Source organism: Tenebrio molitor, chromosome 7 (genome assembly GCF_963966145.1).
Source record: "Tenebrio molitor chromosome 7, icTenMoli1.1, whole genome shotgun sequence".
Taxonomy (NCBI): Eukaryota; Metazoa; Arthropoda; class Insecta; order Coleoptera; family Tenebrionidae; genus Tenebrio; species Tenebrio molitor.
The window spans coordinates 11800505-11815096 of NC_091052.1; the positions used below are offsets into that span (position 1 = coordinate 11800505).

The window sequence follows — 14592 nt, forward strand, 5'->3', positions numbered from 1 at the left end:
TGATAGCTGGTTCGTCTAGTCCATTCAGTATTCCACAGTGCGTTCGCCATAGCGCGGTATGGTCGACTGATTTCCCCGTCAACATGAAGGAAAAGGGTTGAATTTTCCGATAACCCCATCGAACAGACCCCAAACGTGACCCCCAGTGACTTATCAGTGTCGACGACAAATCTGTGAAAATGTGACGACGTGAATTGACCCCTACGCGGAGACTTCAACGATCGACCAAAACACTAAACCCGTTCTCAGATAAATATGTAGGTGATAATAACGTGACTCTAGTGCAGTGAGTGAAGTAAATTATTTTGTAAACAATGTTTCGGATTATCTGTTGTGGTCTGATTTCTTTCGCCTGGATCGTGCTAGAAGGTAAAAGAGAAAGCGCATCTTTTTCGATTTGGTGCATCACCGATCTTACAGCCGATGAAATTTGCCTATTCCAAGAAATTATCCCACACAACACAAGCAAAAGAGAAAGTTCTATTGATTATTTCAATTGACGATCTGCATGTGCTAATCTCATCCGAAAAAATAAATTTCTCGGGAGACCTTCTAGAGTCCCCAACAACAACACACTTCCTGTCGCAGGCCCTCATTACATGTCGCAAATCTTTCATAACGAGACGTTGCAAAAATATAGGTATCTGGGTACGACAGGATGTGGTGACAGGTGAAAAAGCTCTGCACAATTGAAGGTGTCGACAATTTAACAATTCACCAGGCGTCCGAATGTGTGTTGTGCAAACATGTGTACAACACCGACGACTATTTGTCAAAATAAATACAGTTACACCATTAGCATCTGGGGCAAAGTTAGCGCAAAAATGATTGTGAAAAAATTATTCGCCCATTCAGTTCCGCCTCCATTTAAAGGTCAAGAGCGGCATTTTCGTTTATTCATGATCTACGTCACGAACCAATAAAAATGTTATTGTGCAGCGATAGCAGCGCGATAACAATGGTCGTGTAGGCCACAATTACGCAAAAAAAAAACGATATTACTGCAGAAAATGCAAAATTGGTCGACTCTTGATCGCCTCGATGATCCGGAAGTCAGGAAATTGAAATGAACCAAATCACATTACCTTACTATCCTCAAGAACAAAATTTTTATCGCGCGGAAACGAGAACCAGATGATAATTTAATCGCAAGGAGAGCTCGTTTTATTGGGTTTTCTCAAAACGTTGATGCTGAGATGTTGGAAATGTACTGGAAAATAAAATAGTGCAGATAGAAATTTAACAAGAAGTAAAAAAAAAAACAGTTATCGGAATTTGACCAACAGAAAAACCGTTGACGAAAATTATGCAACATAAATTATCGCTTGCGTGAGTTTATCAAGGTTACAGAAAACTTGACGATAAGTTGGTTTTAGTTTTGCTACCGTGAAGTTTTTAGCACTTTTCCAAAATTTGCACGTCCTGGGTGATATCGACAGCGTCGAAAAACCGTTCACCGTGACTCACAATAACTGTAAAGTCTGTACAACTGAAATGGACAGTTGTTTGTACTTTTGGGGAAATTTAATTTGTCACAAAAATATTTACATTTTGTTTGAAACAATCTGTGACTCGTTAAGGTCACGACCGACGTTGCAACAAATGTAGCTTTTTTGCGAACAATCAGCTACACACGTCACTAGTTCCGAAGTGGACGAGTGATTTATTATCAAGCAAGAGAATAAAGAAAAGGGGCCATTTGTTCCCAGAGAATATCCCATCTAATTAAATTTCATTTGAATGCCTCAAGGTATTGCCGTTGAAAGGTTAATTAAATATCCAATTAACACTTTTAGCTGTTATTTAAATCATTGTACTTTCAAATTGTTGATAACTGCTAAAGCCACTGGCTTAAAATCAGGACAAACCTTGACAAGGTCGCAAAACGCATCTGGAGCACGAAAGGATGAACCCAAGAATAAATTTGATGTCACTAACATCAAATTCCAGCACTTTACAGTATTTTGTTAGTGGAGAAATAGTTAAATCAAATAAATTGTGTCGCGTGGCAGAAAATGTCTGAAACGCATTAATCAAACAAGCGAACACACAAATCGATGATGTATTTGTTATTCCTTTGAGAGGAAACACTATTAGCAACCATATTTGCATGAAAATTTATTCGGTGGGATTTGTCTGAATTAACAACGCGATACGGTTTCCATTCTAATCTGGGACGGAAATTCAAAAACAAGCTCCAACCAACGCCGGCACGCACAAAGCCTCCTCCCGGACGAAATCCTTGCGGAAAGGGCAAGTATTAAATCTAAAATAACAGATTTCACGGATGGCGGGACATCAAAGTCCGCACACGGTCTCGATGTTCAAACGCAAATCATCTGTGTGAAACCTGTATGATTTCGTCCGAACGGGAATTCCCCCGGGATTTCGCAAACCGCGCTGAGGGTTTTCTCGTTATACCGGTAATTTATCTCGACGTTTATTGTGATTTAAACGTGCAACCGTGACCCCGCATCAGACAATGAAGCCGCGGGACGTTGCCAATTTGAGATCGTAAATTGTCAGCGACGGATGCAGACGTAATTCGGTGAAGAATGCGAAAAGTCGGATGGAGTTGTGGGAGGCGAAGTCCAAGGTTGGGTAATGAAAACTGGTGAAATAGAGATGATCTCATGTGGCTGCATTTTTGCGGAGTCAAAGATTGAAGAGTAATTATTTGGTACGAGGTTGTAGCGGGTTGGGAGAAATTGAAGGCGAAGTACAGGGTGAGTCGGATAAGATACGATCTCGGGATTGATTCGTTCAGTAATCACTGTGCTCGCAGGCGCTTTCATTTTGGGATAATCTATTTTGAGTGGAAAGGAGAGTATTAACATTTCGGGTCGCAAGAGGGTTAACAAGAGGCTCATAATGAAAATTTATGGCAAAGGGTTATCGCGTGTCATCTGTAACATTGCTCGCTCGCTGATATATCACTCTTCACCGGTACACTATTTGAATTTATTAAATTCGAGACTCTGCAACAGAATCACGTTTTATATTCATCCTTCTATTTATGTTCACGGTCTGGATACTCCAGATTTGCCCCGAAAGGTTTTCAAATCTGACGATACAAATACATATTTCTTTTAAGAAGTATTTTTATTTTTGTGAGTCACTCAGTATAATACATTTATACAGTTATACAGTTATGTACATTCTTTCTGATTTCTAGAAATAATTAGGTGTTAGATCAGGACAATAAGAGGTGTGTTCTCATACTGTACTTCTCAAGTCTCTGAAAGTTGTTTTGTCTGTGTAGGTAAAAATGAATTTGTGTAGTTATTTTTGTTCCGTGAAGCAAGGGGAGAGTGGGATCAATTGTAACATTTACTTCAACCATTTTAAAAATAATATATTTATGTATAAAGTCCGTTTTTTTTTTATAATCAATTGTCAAAGTGTTGTCAGGTTGGCAGAAAATTCGAAACAGTAAATTTTATAAATCACGTTTGGAACATTGACTTTCAAAATTGTCACCGATTGTCACATTTGACAATTTAAATTTAAATTAAACACGTGTTTCACACTCATAAACATATGCAACATAACCTCAATAATGATCTAGGGGAAATCTAGGGTGAAATTGGGATAGAACTGGACCAGATTTTTAATATGCAGTTTGGTCTTTTTCTGTATTTTGACACTGACAATTGATTATAAAAAAAAATAATATTTATTTGTCTACAAGATGAGATTACTCCTATTGTTTCAACTACTAAGGAAATCTTCCCCAGAACGATTGAAAAATTTTGGAAAAATGTTACAACTCCACCCAGGTCATAAATAAAACAACAAAAAAGAAGCAAAACGCTTTTTGAGTGAATTGATGTCTGGCAACAAAATCATCTTAAAAATTATACACTGAGGTCAATTATTGTAACGTTACAAATGGAGCGAGCCTAGGAAAATTGTTACAACTGTCAGAAATATTTATTTTTGCTTTGCGATTGTCTGTCAAGGGAGTAACAATGCGAAATGTTGACAAGGAGGTCTGGACAAGAAAAACGCTTGATTACCCTTCTTCAGATAATTTTTTTTTAATATTTTGGAGTATTTAAAAAAATATTTTAACAGTCATTTGTATATCAAGGCCGCGAAATCATTCGTTAACGTACCGAGAGAAACATTGTCGCCGAGGCCGCTTGCAGCCGAGGCAGCTCGAGGATGTTAAATGATTTCGCGGCCAAGGGGTACACAACATTTTTTATTATTAACATTATGAAAATTTGTAATTATTATAAAACGAACAAGCAAAATTTACTTTACTGTCAATAAATACATATAAATTCGGCTTACATGTCGCTATGGAAGGAAATGACATAAATAAAACAATTCATTTTGTAAATAATCGTAAAAATGTCGGAAGAAAATTATAGTGGAAGTGATGTTTCAGTTTCGTGTAGGTACTCCTTCAGAGTTAAAAAGTATGTATAAATTCTGCAGTTTCTAATTTTATACCCGAAAAATCAAAACGCCAATATTACATGGAAACTCTGATTTGTATCAAATATTAAAATGACGTTTATTTTAACTGCCGCGAAATTGGATTTCGCGACCTGTTTTAGGTACGCGAAATACTCGTTTCGCGTACGGTTGTAACTTATATACCGCTCTAGCAAATAGCATTTTAACTTACAGCCCTTTGGAGCTATTTGCTCCATTGCAACTTATTTATGCATCTACGACACTTTTAAATGCTATTAGATTCGGCTGTTATGGACTCTCTCTTTTAGAAAATTGTACCAATCCACCCATATAATCTCAGTTGTTGGCGGAGCTTCAATTTTGCAACTTAAATTCACAGATGATAATTGCTTTTACAAGTTCTCCACATCTCAAATGCGGTGAACGGTATTATACTTATTCATCATTCATTCGCTATTCGGGAGCACTATATTTATCAAATTCCTCAAAATAACGACGTTGAATTAGATATGATATGAGGCAAGTTTGGAAACAAAGTTACCAACTACGCTTTCGCCGGAGCTTTAAACTTGCATTTTACTAATTACGTTTCGGAGCAGAACAATCGTGATTCAAGGGTGAAAACGATCCTGTTTGCACTTTCAAAAATTGTTTCACCCCAAATTTTGTATGCTGAAGGTTGCCGATGCCTAATTAGCTTAAAACGTTTCTACTGGTCAGAATCAAACGCGATGGTAAAGACTGCGTTGCAAGAAATTAACAAATTAGTTTTTGAATTAACAGACCGTCCCCCATGTTACCCGGATTTGCTACATTTAGATTTATCACCTAGTCTCAAAAGTAAAAAAAAAATACTCGTATTTGAAAGGAACGGACTTTTTCAAGAGGAAATAAATAAGTGATGCGGAAGAGTGTTTCGTAAAAGGTTTAGAACTAATTTATAATTGGAGTATAAATTCTTTTGAAACGTTGTAACTTCGTCTGTATTAGACTAAGAACTTATTAAAATCTCTTGGTAAATATCCTAAAAAACGCTGTATCAAGAGTGCCAATCTCGATCCGACGTTTCAATTTAATCAAGAACGAAAACAGACGCTATATCTTGGTCGTTAATCAGTTCCTTTCATTCCGAATGGGCATCTCATCAAGAGATTATAAATCAAAACATAATTTTTAACGTGAAATATTGCCCCAATTAAGCCACCATTTTATTACTACACGAAACCGTCACTCATCGATTTACACCTCTAATCAACTTTGACATTTTCACGTCGATTCCTCAGTTCTCAATTTCAATTTAGTTCCGGCTGGTGATACGCGTGGGCGTAATTAAAAATGAAATACACCACTTTCGAAGCTCCAGTTTCTAATTATTTCGGGGGGCCGGACAGTTTCAAATCATCTTCATAACACTGTAACACGTCTTCCTTTCATCAGGATAACGATCCTGCCGTCGACACCGACAGAAGTTGGTGGCTTACAAGGCCATGAGTCAACCCAGTTTCCGATAAACATCCGTCCCATTCCTTTTCCTTTGCCAATTTCTCTTTTCGTCGGCTCGCCAGCCGTTCGTTTCCTTCTCCCATCTGCTAACAAACCCACGCCGTAATAGAAAAACTTTACTTTGTAAACTGAAGCATAAAAGACCTTGAAAGGATTTAATCTTGTCTTAGCTTGGTTCAGACGGTATCAGCACCGTCAAAAGTGACATAAACATCGAAACAAAAGAGGAACACGTCTCGATTCTTTCCCATTTGTTTTCTAAAATGTATTATTCCGGATTGTGTTTAATTAAGATATTATTAAATGGAAACACATCCTGGAGTGGGATCTGCTGACGTCAGAGTTATTTCCACACTAAATACCTGCTCTCCGAACATCAACTTTCACTTATTAACTTTTGAAGTGTATTATGGCGTCCTCATTTAAATAAGAATGGAAGAATAAAAAAGTTTCAATATTTTATATTGTGAAATCCTTTGAAACATTTAATATCTCCGATCGCGACCGGCAGGATTTTCTTTAATTCTTCTTTCGCTTCTCATTGTTTTGTTTTAAGTGAAAAAAATGCGATTTACGCTCGTTTCCAGTGAAATGCCAGCTGAGCGACAACACTCCCCCCACCATGTGGCTGGAAAGGTACTGGAAAATCCTGGAATCGGAACCTGTCGGGAGCAAGATCATCCAAGCTCACGGCCGAGACAACGAGGGCGGACGCGTTATTTACGGCCTCGAACCCCTCCAGTCTTTGGGGAGCGAAACACCCACCGAGAAACTACCCTTCTGGATAGACCCCAACACGGGAATCGTCTACTTGAATGAATCCCTCGAAGGACGAGTAACACCCCTACGATTCTCGCCGCCACCCTCTAACCCTCATTTTGCAGGCCGGCCAAAACATTCGCCTCTACGTGACGGCTTCCGACGGCGACCTGACCGCAAAATTCGAAGTCTTCGCCGACATCCTCAAGGAGCAGAACCAGCTGTCGACGCCGTCGTTTCCGGGCAGCAAGAAGAATTCACTGGGGCCTCCCGGATTTCCCGCGCTGCCCAATTTCAACCAGCGGCCGCCGCCCGTCCCCAAGAATCCTCCCCCTTCGATCAGCAACAATCCGCCGCCGAGGCCGCACTTCCAGCAGAAGTCCAGATCGAACGCTTCGACTCTCTTGCGTCCTATCAGAATCGAAGACGTTAAAAATGAATTGAGCGAAGAGACCACCACGACCAGGAGGACCACCACTGAAGCAGATCTGACCACACAGAATTACACCGGTAATGGGTCTTTGTACGATCAGGCGGTCAAGTCACCCCCAGACTTGACAGTCACAGTGGTACCAATTATTTCTGTTTGTGCCGTGTTTTTAATGGTGGGAATCATCGCTGCAGTCTTCAGGAAGAAGATACATCTTGGCAAGCCCAAAGGTACCAAGGATGATATAGTGAGTGAAAATATTTTGTAAGAAATGCAAATCACATCGCATTTCTTCCGCAGAGGAAACCATCTTCTGGTGGAATCGTTCTGCATGAGGACCCACCTAGTGGTATGCAACAGTGGAGGGGCCCCACCGCGTTCAACAATCGCTACGAGCTGTGGGAACGAGAAATAAACCGTTCTCAGGTACGCGCATAAATACATTTCTATTTTAATAACGAACCAAAGGAATTAACAAAATGTTGAAAAGCACCAGCTTACTGTGGTTTTTACGCCACTTTTCTTTTCTCGACAAATCTAAGCTGAATCTGCCCGGAGCGGATCAAACTGAAAATGTAAATGTTATTTAATTTGTGCTCGCGAACTCATTTGCATAGCGTTTAATTATCTCTGGGAGAAGTTCGTTTCGTGTCAAAAATTCTCCGATACGGCGCTAATTGAACATGTTCAAAATTGTTCGAGTTGTTTCAGGCGAGTCATCAAATATCCTCCCCGATTAAAGACGCCGACCATTGGGAGTTTCCCCGGCACAGACTGAAGTTTTTCAACATTTTGGGCGAGGGAGCTTTTGGACAAGTCTGGAAATGCGAAGCCACCGACATCGACGGTGAGTTTATTTGCTCGTGGAAGTCGTGAGTATCTGAATGATGTTGTTGTGGCAGGCAAAGAGGGGGTGTCCGTGGTGGCGGTGAAAACTCTCAAAGAGAACGCCAACGAGAAGGAGAAATCAGATTTGCTGTCGGAGCTTCAAGTAATGAAGATGCTCGAAACTCACCCCAACGTCGTCCGGCTGTTGGGCTGTTGCACGGACAAGGAGCCGATATTTCTGATCATGGAATACATAAGTCGAGGCAAACTGCAGAGCTATTTAAGAAATTCGAGGGCGGAAAGGTACTACAATAACATGCACGGACAAAGCAAATCCCTCACGTCGAGAGATCTTACGTCTTTTGTGTATCAGGTCGCCAAGGGAATGGAGTTTCTGTCCGCTAATGGGGTACGTATGCATTAAGTGAAAAAGCCTCGAGTCTCGATCCGTGCTGTACGTATTGGAATTCGAAAATTTCATTAGGCAACGTCGAGGCACCTGTTAATTAATAATTTCCCTTGAATATCGAATGTCGGCGAAGTTTCACAACCGCCACCGTTGACTTTCGAACAGCGTAAGCCTCTTACGTTTCGGGCTTCGCAACGACAACGCGCCCAAAGTTGTTCACGTTTTTAATTAGGGGGCAGATTCATCATCGCTAATGAATATTCTCCCTTCCAGATAATCCACAGGGACCTGGCAGCACGCAACGTTCTGATCACAGAAGAGCACACCTGCAAAGTGGCGGACTTCGGCTTCGCCCGAGACGTCATTGTCTCTCACGTGTACGAGCGAAAGAGCGAAGGGAGACTTCCCATTCGCTGGATGGCGCCTGAATCGCTCTACGACAACATCTTCTCCGTCAAGTCGGACGTGTGGAGTTTCGGAGTCCTCATATGGGAAGTCGTCACGTTGGGCAGCACCCCCTATCCCGGCCTCTCGGCTGCAGAGGTCATGAAGAAGGTAACGATACCGCGGATAATTCCTTTTATCGCCGTTTCGTCGACAAAGTGGCTCTCAAGCTTGTTGAAGCGACGAATAAAATTGCATTTGCACCCCGATTATCATAAAAAACTCCTTCGCCTCCCTTCGATACAAACAAATACAGATGGGGGACGGTTGTTCTCGCGTTACCTTTTCTCCAAATTTGTCGATTCCGTTTTCTTATTTACATCTTTCTTTTGGTAAATGGCGTCGTTTGAGTAATTCAATCTTAAACACGGTGTCATTCTTCCGTTGCGTAAGACGGCTCTTTTTAAGAAATTGCTTTCGAGGCGGCATTGAGGCTGTATTTTTCTTTGTCAGCTTCTGTTATAATGACAAATGATAGACGTGTCACTGCCTATTTTAATGAATGGGTGTTGGAGGCGACATGTTTACAAATTATTTTAATGGAGACAAATATCGCCTTTTGTAGGAATACGTCAAATAAACTTACATACACATATTTACATCTGAGAGCTCATCAATTCTTTATACATTTTCTTCTCGTTTATAATTTGTTCACTTAAATTGTTGCACTAATATGTAAAAGCTTCTCCCTATCACACCATTCCCCCATGAAAGACGATATTCTCCAGCTCCGACAGTTAAAGTAATTAAATTAATATTTTAACAGAAAGAAGTATTTCACCTTGTGAAAAATTAAGGAACATGTACATTCCTTATTCTAAGTTATTAGTTCATCTTTCGTCATGAATCAGTAAATAAATAAGTGGGAGGTGGACCGCTTTGAAGCAAGCAGCGGCCATGTTTTTTGAGGCATATATCCGTAATTCGTCGGTATAGTAGATTTCCTGCCTTGCAAACAGTAAAGTAAACATTACCGTCATGATTTTGTGGATTATACATATTATAAATAAAATGCAATTATACAATAATTACGTCGAGAACATGCGGCCTCAAACGTTAACAACAACAAAACTATCGGTGAACTGTCAGGGAGTCAGGCAGTCAGGGTGGCGTTCTACTGTACCGACCGATCGGATATCTGCTTCAAAAAAAATGGCCTCCGCATGCTTCTAAGTGGTTCACGGCGCCTACAGAGAAAATGGCCTATCCACTATACAGTGTACCATAGACATCAGTGAGAAGGAAGGAGATAAAAGCACAGATTTTTTTATCAGCAGAAGGATAAACGTTGAATGCTTTTTAATCACTCGATGGTTGCAATTTCTAGTTTAATCTCCATTTGCATCCTCGGTGGTTTAGCTAAACCCAATTTAAAGACAGAAAGATGTAACGTAAAGTGCATTAGATTTGAATATTGAATCAAAGTCGCTTTGCGTCTTTTTATAAGTTCTTGGACAAAAACCAAAGAAAACAAAATCACTTTCGAATATTACTAAACTGTAAAAGTTGTCTAAAATGTACCAGAGACGCGAACAATCATTCATTCGGGAATTAATAAACGAAATTCCGGTCCATTTATTTCCTGTGTTGAGAACTTGCAAGTATTGCGTGAAAACGGAACCAACAGACCAAGAGTCCCGTTGAATATAAATATTTGCTTCGCGTCGAAACTTTCCAAAATTTCCGAACGAATCGAATTCGGAAAAAAATTCCTGACGCGTGAGTTCATCGAGTCGAGATTTCTATGGCAACAAATTAAAATTCCTCCTCACCATTATGCGAAGTGGCAGAATCTATTCGCGTTATCCGCTTCGTCACTCAACGTACTAGTTTGTATTTTCTACCGAAAATGAATAAGACGTGATGAAATTTATGCGTTTAGAGGGCGCACTCAACCGTGCAGAAAATTGACGCGGAGGGTGAGGACGACGCGATAAGAGGAACAAATTTACGAGATATTAGGAAGGAGTCAAAACCAATTAACCGCGGCGGTTAATCTTGGGGGGAAAATTTAAGAGTCAAACGGAATCTGTTAATGAGGTTGTCATAAATCGCTGTTTTAATCCTTCAGGATCTTCCAGTGGAATTTGTTTGGAGGAATGTGCGTCTGCGAAAATTCCAAGACTCGTTTAAGCGTGGTAAATATGTTTACGTTGTTTGTTGCAGGTCCGTGATGGCTACAGATTGGATAAGCCGGAGCATTGTAGACGCGAGCTGTACAACATAATGTACTACTGTTGGGACAAAGACCCCAAGCAGAGGCCATCGTTTACCGAATGCGTTCAACTGCTGGAGAAGCTCCTGATGAGCGAAACCGACTACATTGAGTTAGAACGGTTTCCAGATCACTCCTACTACAACATGATGAGCTTGAGCGGTGAAAAGCTGTAATGTATGTAGGTGAAGGTTCCACATGAAAGGATGCATTTGCTTGGACGAACCGAGACGCTCCGCCGTCTAACATGTGGCCTTATTATAGAAGTTTATTGTGTAAGATGTAAGCTCACTCCCCGCGGTTGTTACAAAGAAGAAATAACCAAAGTTTTATGTTATGTGTTTTCATGTGAATAATAGACGTAAGTTTCCAGTTGAACTTATCATATTATTTTTCAAACAAGTATTGTAGATGGTCAGCTTTAGGAGTTAACTTTAAAATGAACTATTTATAAAACTAGGTTTAGGCAAAAAACTGTGCTGCGCCCGGAGGGTCCTCCAACTATAGTAATATTTATTTCGACATCGGTGGACCCTTTAGGCTGGATAATATTAATCTCACAAAGATTAGCTGTCAGAACAGTTCAAGTTCGTACTAAGTAGTGTAATCTCTAAATCCCACATTCTGAAGAAGATCTAGATGGTAGTCAGTTTAGGTTCGCAAGTACCTGTCACTATTACAACTTAGGTCGAATCTGTTGTTGATCAACTAAATTATATTTTATTTTTATTACATCGTGCAATAAAACAAATAAATGTGAAGTCTTTTTCATTTTCAAATTCCAAGAAATTTAACCTGACTAGGTAATAGTTATTTGCGTATCAAGGCCGCGAAATCATTCTTTTACGCGCCGAGGCCGCTTGCGGTCGAGGCAGGACAATCTCAAGGACGTTAAAGGATTTCCCGGCCAAGGTGTACACAACATTTTTTTTTTCGACTCTGTCAGAATTTGAGAATTTTCTCCTATGTAAACGGATTTTGATGAATGTCACCACTCAAAACGAAACGTCAAGCTAATTTTAAACATTTTAAGCGATTTGGAGCCTTTAAGGGGCTCGTAGAACAAAAAAACGTTGTATTCAACTCGTTCGTGTGTAAATTGGACTTTTTTGGCGCTCGTGGGCCTTTAAAACGCTCGTTTCACTCGCGTTTTAAACTGATCCACTCATTGGACCTTTTTTGGCACACAAACTCGTTAAATAAACTACTATTGTGTAACTGAAAATTTGTAATTATTATAAAATGAACAAGTAAACTTTACTCCATTTTTAATAAATACATATTATAAATTCAGCTTACATGCCGCGACATAAATAAAACAATTCATTTTGTAAATAATCGTAAAAATGTCAGAAGAAAATTGTAGTGAAAGTGATGTTTCAGTTTCGCATAGGTACTCCTCCGGAGTTAAAAAGTACATATTATAAATGCTGTGATTTCTAATTTCATTAAAAGCAACCGCCGTGAAATTGGATTTCGCGGCCTGTTTTACGTACGTGAAGTACGTACAGATAATAATGATGATAGTGTTCAAAAAAATGTCGGATCAGCTGGTTTAGTACTTTCTTCAGTTTCCGCTAACGTATGACGTGGCTTAATCAGTTGTGAAACACAAATATGTTGTAAAATAGGAAGGACGACAGTGGAAGTGGACGGCCTCCAAAACCATTGAAAGAGTTAGGAAAATCGAATAGAAATGAATTGAAAACTTCAATTTGTCGATTATTACAACAAATGAAGGTAAAATTAAAATGAGGATACGAGAATGTATCTGAAGGATTGTCAACAGAAAGGACGACGTACATTGGAAAAAAGAGTAAACCACGGTCTGCTTGACCACAATTTTTTTTGAACACATGTACATTTTAAAAATCATAAAGACAGCAACTACGAAACCATATATGATAAAGGTAGCAATTTAAAGTTGGCTTATAATAAATTTACCACAATATTAAAGGGTAATATCTTACCACATTTTTTAAGGGAGGAGAAAAATATCAAGTGATCTCTCATGTCACTAAATTGAATTTTACTTTTTGTTAGAGCGTCCAATAAAACAAAACTGGAGTTTTCTTGTTTCAAATTGGAAGCGAATCGAGCCTCACTAAACAGTTTAATTGTTCTTAATTCCTTCCAAGTTAGAAATGTTACGTCTTTAAGGAAATAATTAATTTCACACTCCATTTAAGACATTTTGTCAAGCTATTTCTCGCTCTGATTATTGTAAATATCTGATTTAATCCACCAAACAAAATTTAAACAAAATAAATCTATTCGAATTTATCCATTCCTAATTATCCTTTTACGATGTGAGAATAGTACAGGGTTATTATAAATGACTGTAATCGAAGCAGGCCATGCCCATGTTATGAAATTTTTGCCACTTTCAGTAAACTGTCAATTTTTGTCGCTGTCACTGTCATTTTTTAGGTGAAAAGAGGAGAGTTTTATTTTTAATTTTTAATTAACGATTGAATCCAAAAATATTGGGTTGTTTTGCACCCAATTCAACTCGTGTATGTGAAAGTTGTGTACTCACTTTTTCACGTCATTTTGATGTTTTTTATATGCAGCGGCAACCATAAATTTTACATTCAGTTTTTACGCCTATTTGGACTAGTCATTTAGAATAACCCTGTATATTCGCTAATGCTCGCGTTCGGAATTTTTCACTCGTAGATCGAATTTTCATTCTAACCGAGTAACAGACTGTATTTTCTCCACGACCATGTAATAATTCTCCACGACCAGAAAGTATGAATCAAAAACAACTAAATCTGAACCGCTTTTGTTTATTTCAATTAAAACTTGTCACAAAACAATTAGGACGCCGCATTGATATCTGACACTGACAGTTTTGAAATCCATGGCAATCCATGTATTTCGTTGAGCATAATTATAAAATATTCATTCAGTCACTTGTTATGAGTTATGGAATGAAAATACATGCAAAACACATAAGAGTGAGAATTTTTACTTTCTATGATTAAAAATGATTTCGGAATTATTACATTCACTAACGGTAGTGGAGATTTTTTTTTTATTCTCGAGAATAAGAATTTGTTTAGATAATTTCTTCCACGTAGTTTAAGTAGTCGAATTTATCCTGACAAATAAAATATGAAGATAATTTATTATTAGTATTCCGATCATCTCTTGAGTTTCTCCCGTGCAATAAAATATCACTTAACAAAACCCTGAAATATAACAAACAAAATTAAAGAAAAAACCCACATCACGATCTGCTGATACTTTTAAGAAAGTCTGGCTTCCGAAATGGTGAAAGACCGCATCGTTGCTTGATAAAGTTGCATTGTGTGTCAGTCACAATGTGGACATAATGGAGTTTCTGCTAAAGCCCCTCTCTTGTATATCCACATTTTTCTTTTATCAAATTTACATTTGTGGGACGGAACGGAGTCAAGACAACAAAAAAAAAAAAAAAAAATCGAATTTCACAGTAAATTCATTTAGTTAAATCTCCACCGAACCGTTGCAGAATTTTCCGCATTTGGTCGGTGTAAATAAATAACAATAGACTCCTTCCTAACTCGGGATAATTTATGATAACCGCTC

General features: G+C 38.8%; 1 protein-coding gene across 1 annotated transcript; it reads left to right on the forward strand.

Annotated features, from left to right (window-relative positions):
- The first annotated feature begins 29 nt into the window (after positions 1 to 29).
- Cad96Ca (tyrosine kinase receptor Cad96Ca) lies at positions 30 to 11777 on the forward strand. Its single transcript, XM_069053878.1, has 8 exons — positions 30 to 369; positions 6519 to 6766; positions 6816 to 7367; positions 7421 to 7546; positions 7832 to 7967; positions 8023 to 8357; positions 8631 to 8912; positions 10968 to 11777. The coding sequence occupies exons 1-8, from the start codon at positions 315 to 317 to the stop codon at positions 11190 to 11192; spliced, it is 1959 nt and encodes a 652-aa protein (XP_068909979.1). The 5' UTR covers positions 30 to 314; the 3' UTR covers positions 11193 to 11777.
- Positions 11778 to 14592: the final 2815 nt, after the last annotated feature.

Bases quoted from the DNA above. Each gene is read 5' to 3' on its own strand.
- Cad96Ca (XM_069053878.1), top strand. From the start codon at position 315: ATGTTTCGGATTATCTGTTGTGGTCTGATTTCTTTCGCCTGGATCGTG. The intron at 6,767-6,815 runs GTAACACCCCTA...CTCATTTTGCAG, and splicing joins ATGAATCCCTCGAAGGACGA to GCCGGCCAAAACATTCGCCT. The intron at 7,547-7,831 runs GTACGCGCATAA...GAGTTGTTTCAG, and splicing joins GAGAAATAAACCGTTCTCAG to GCGAGTCATCAAATATCCTC.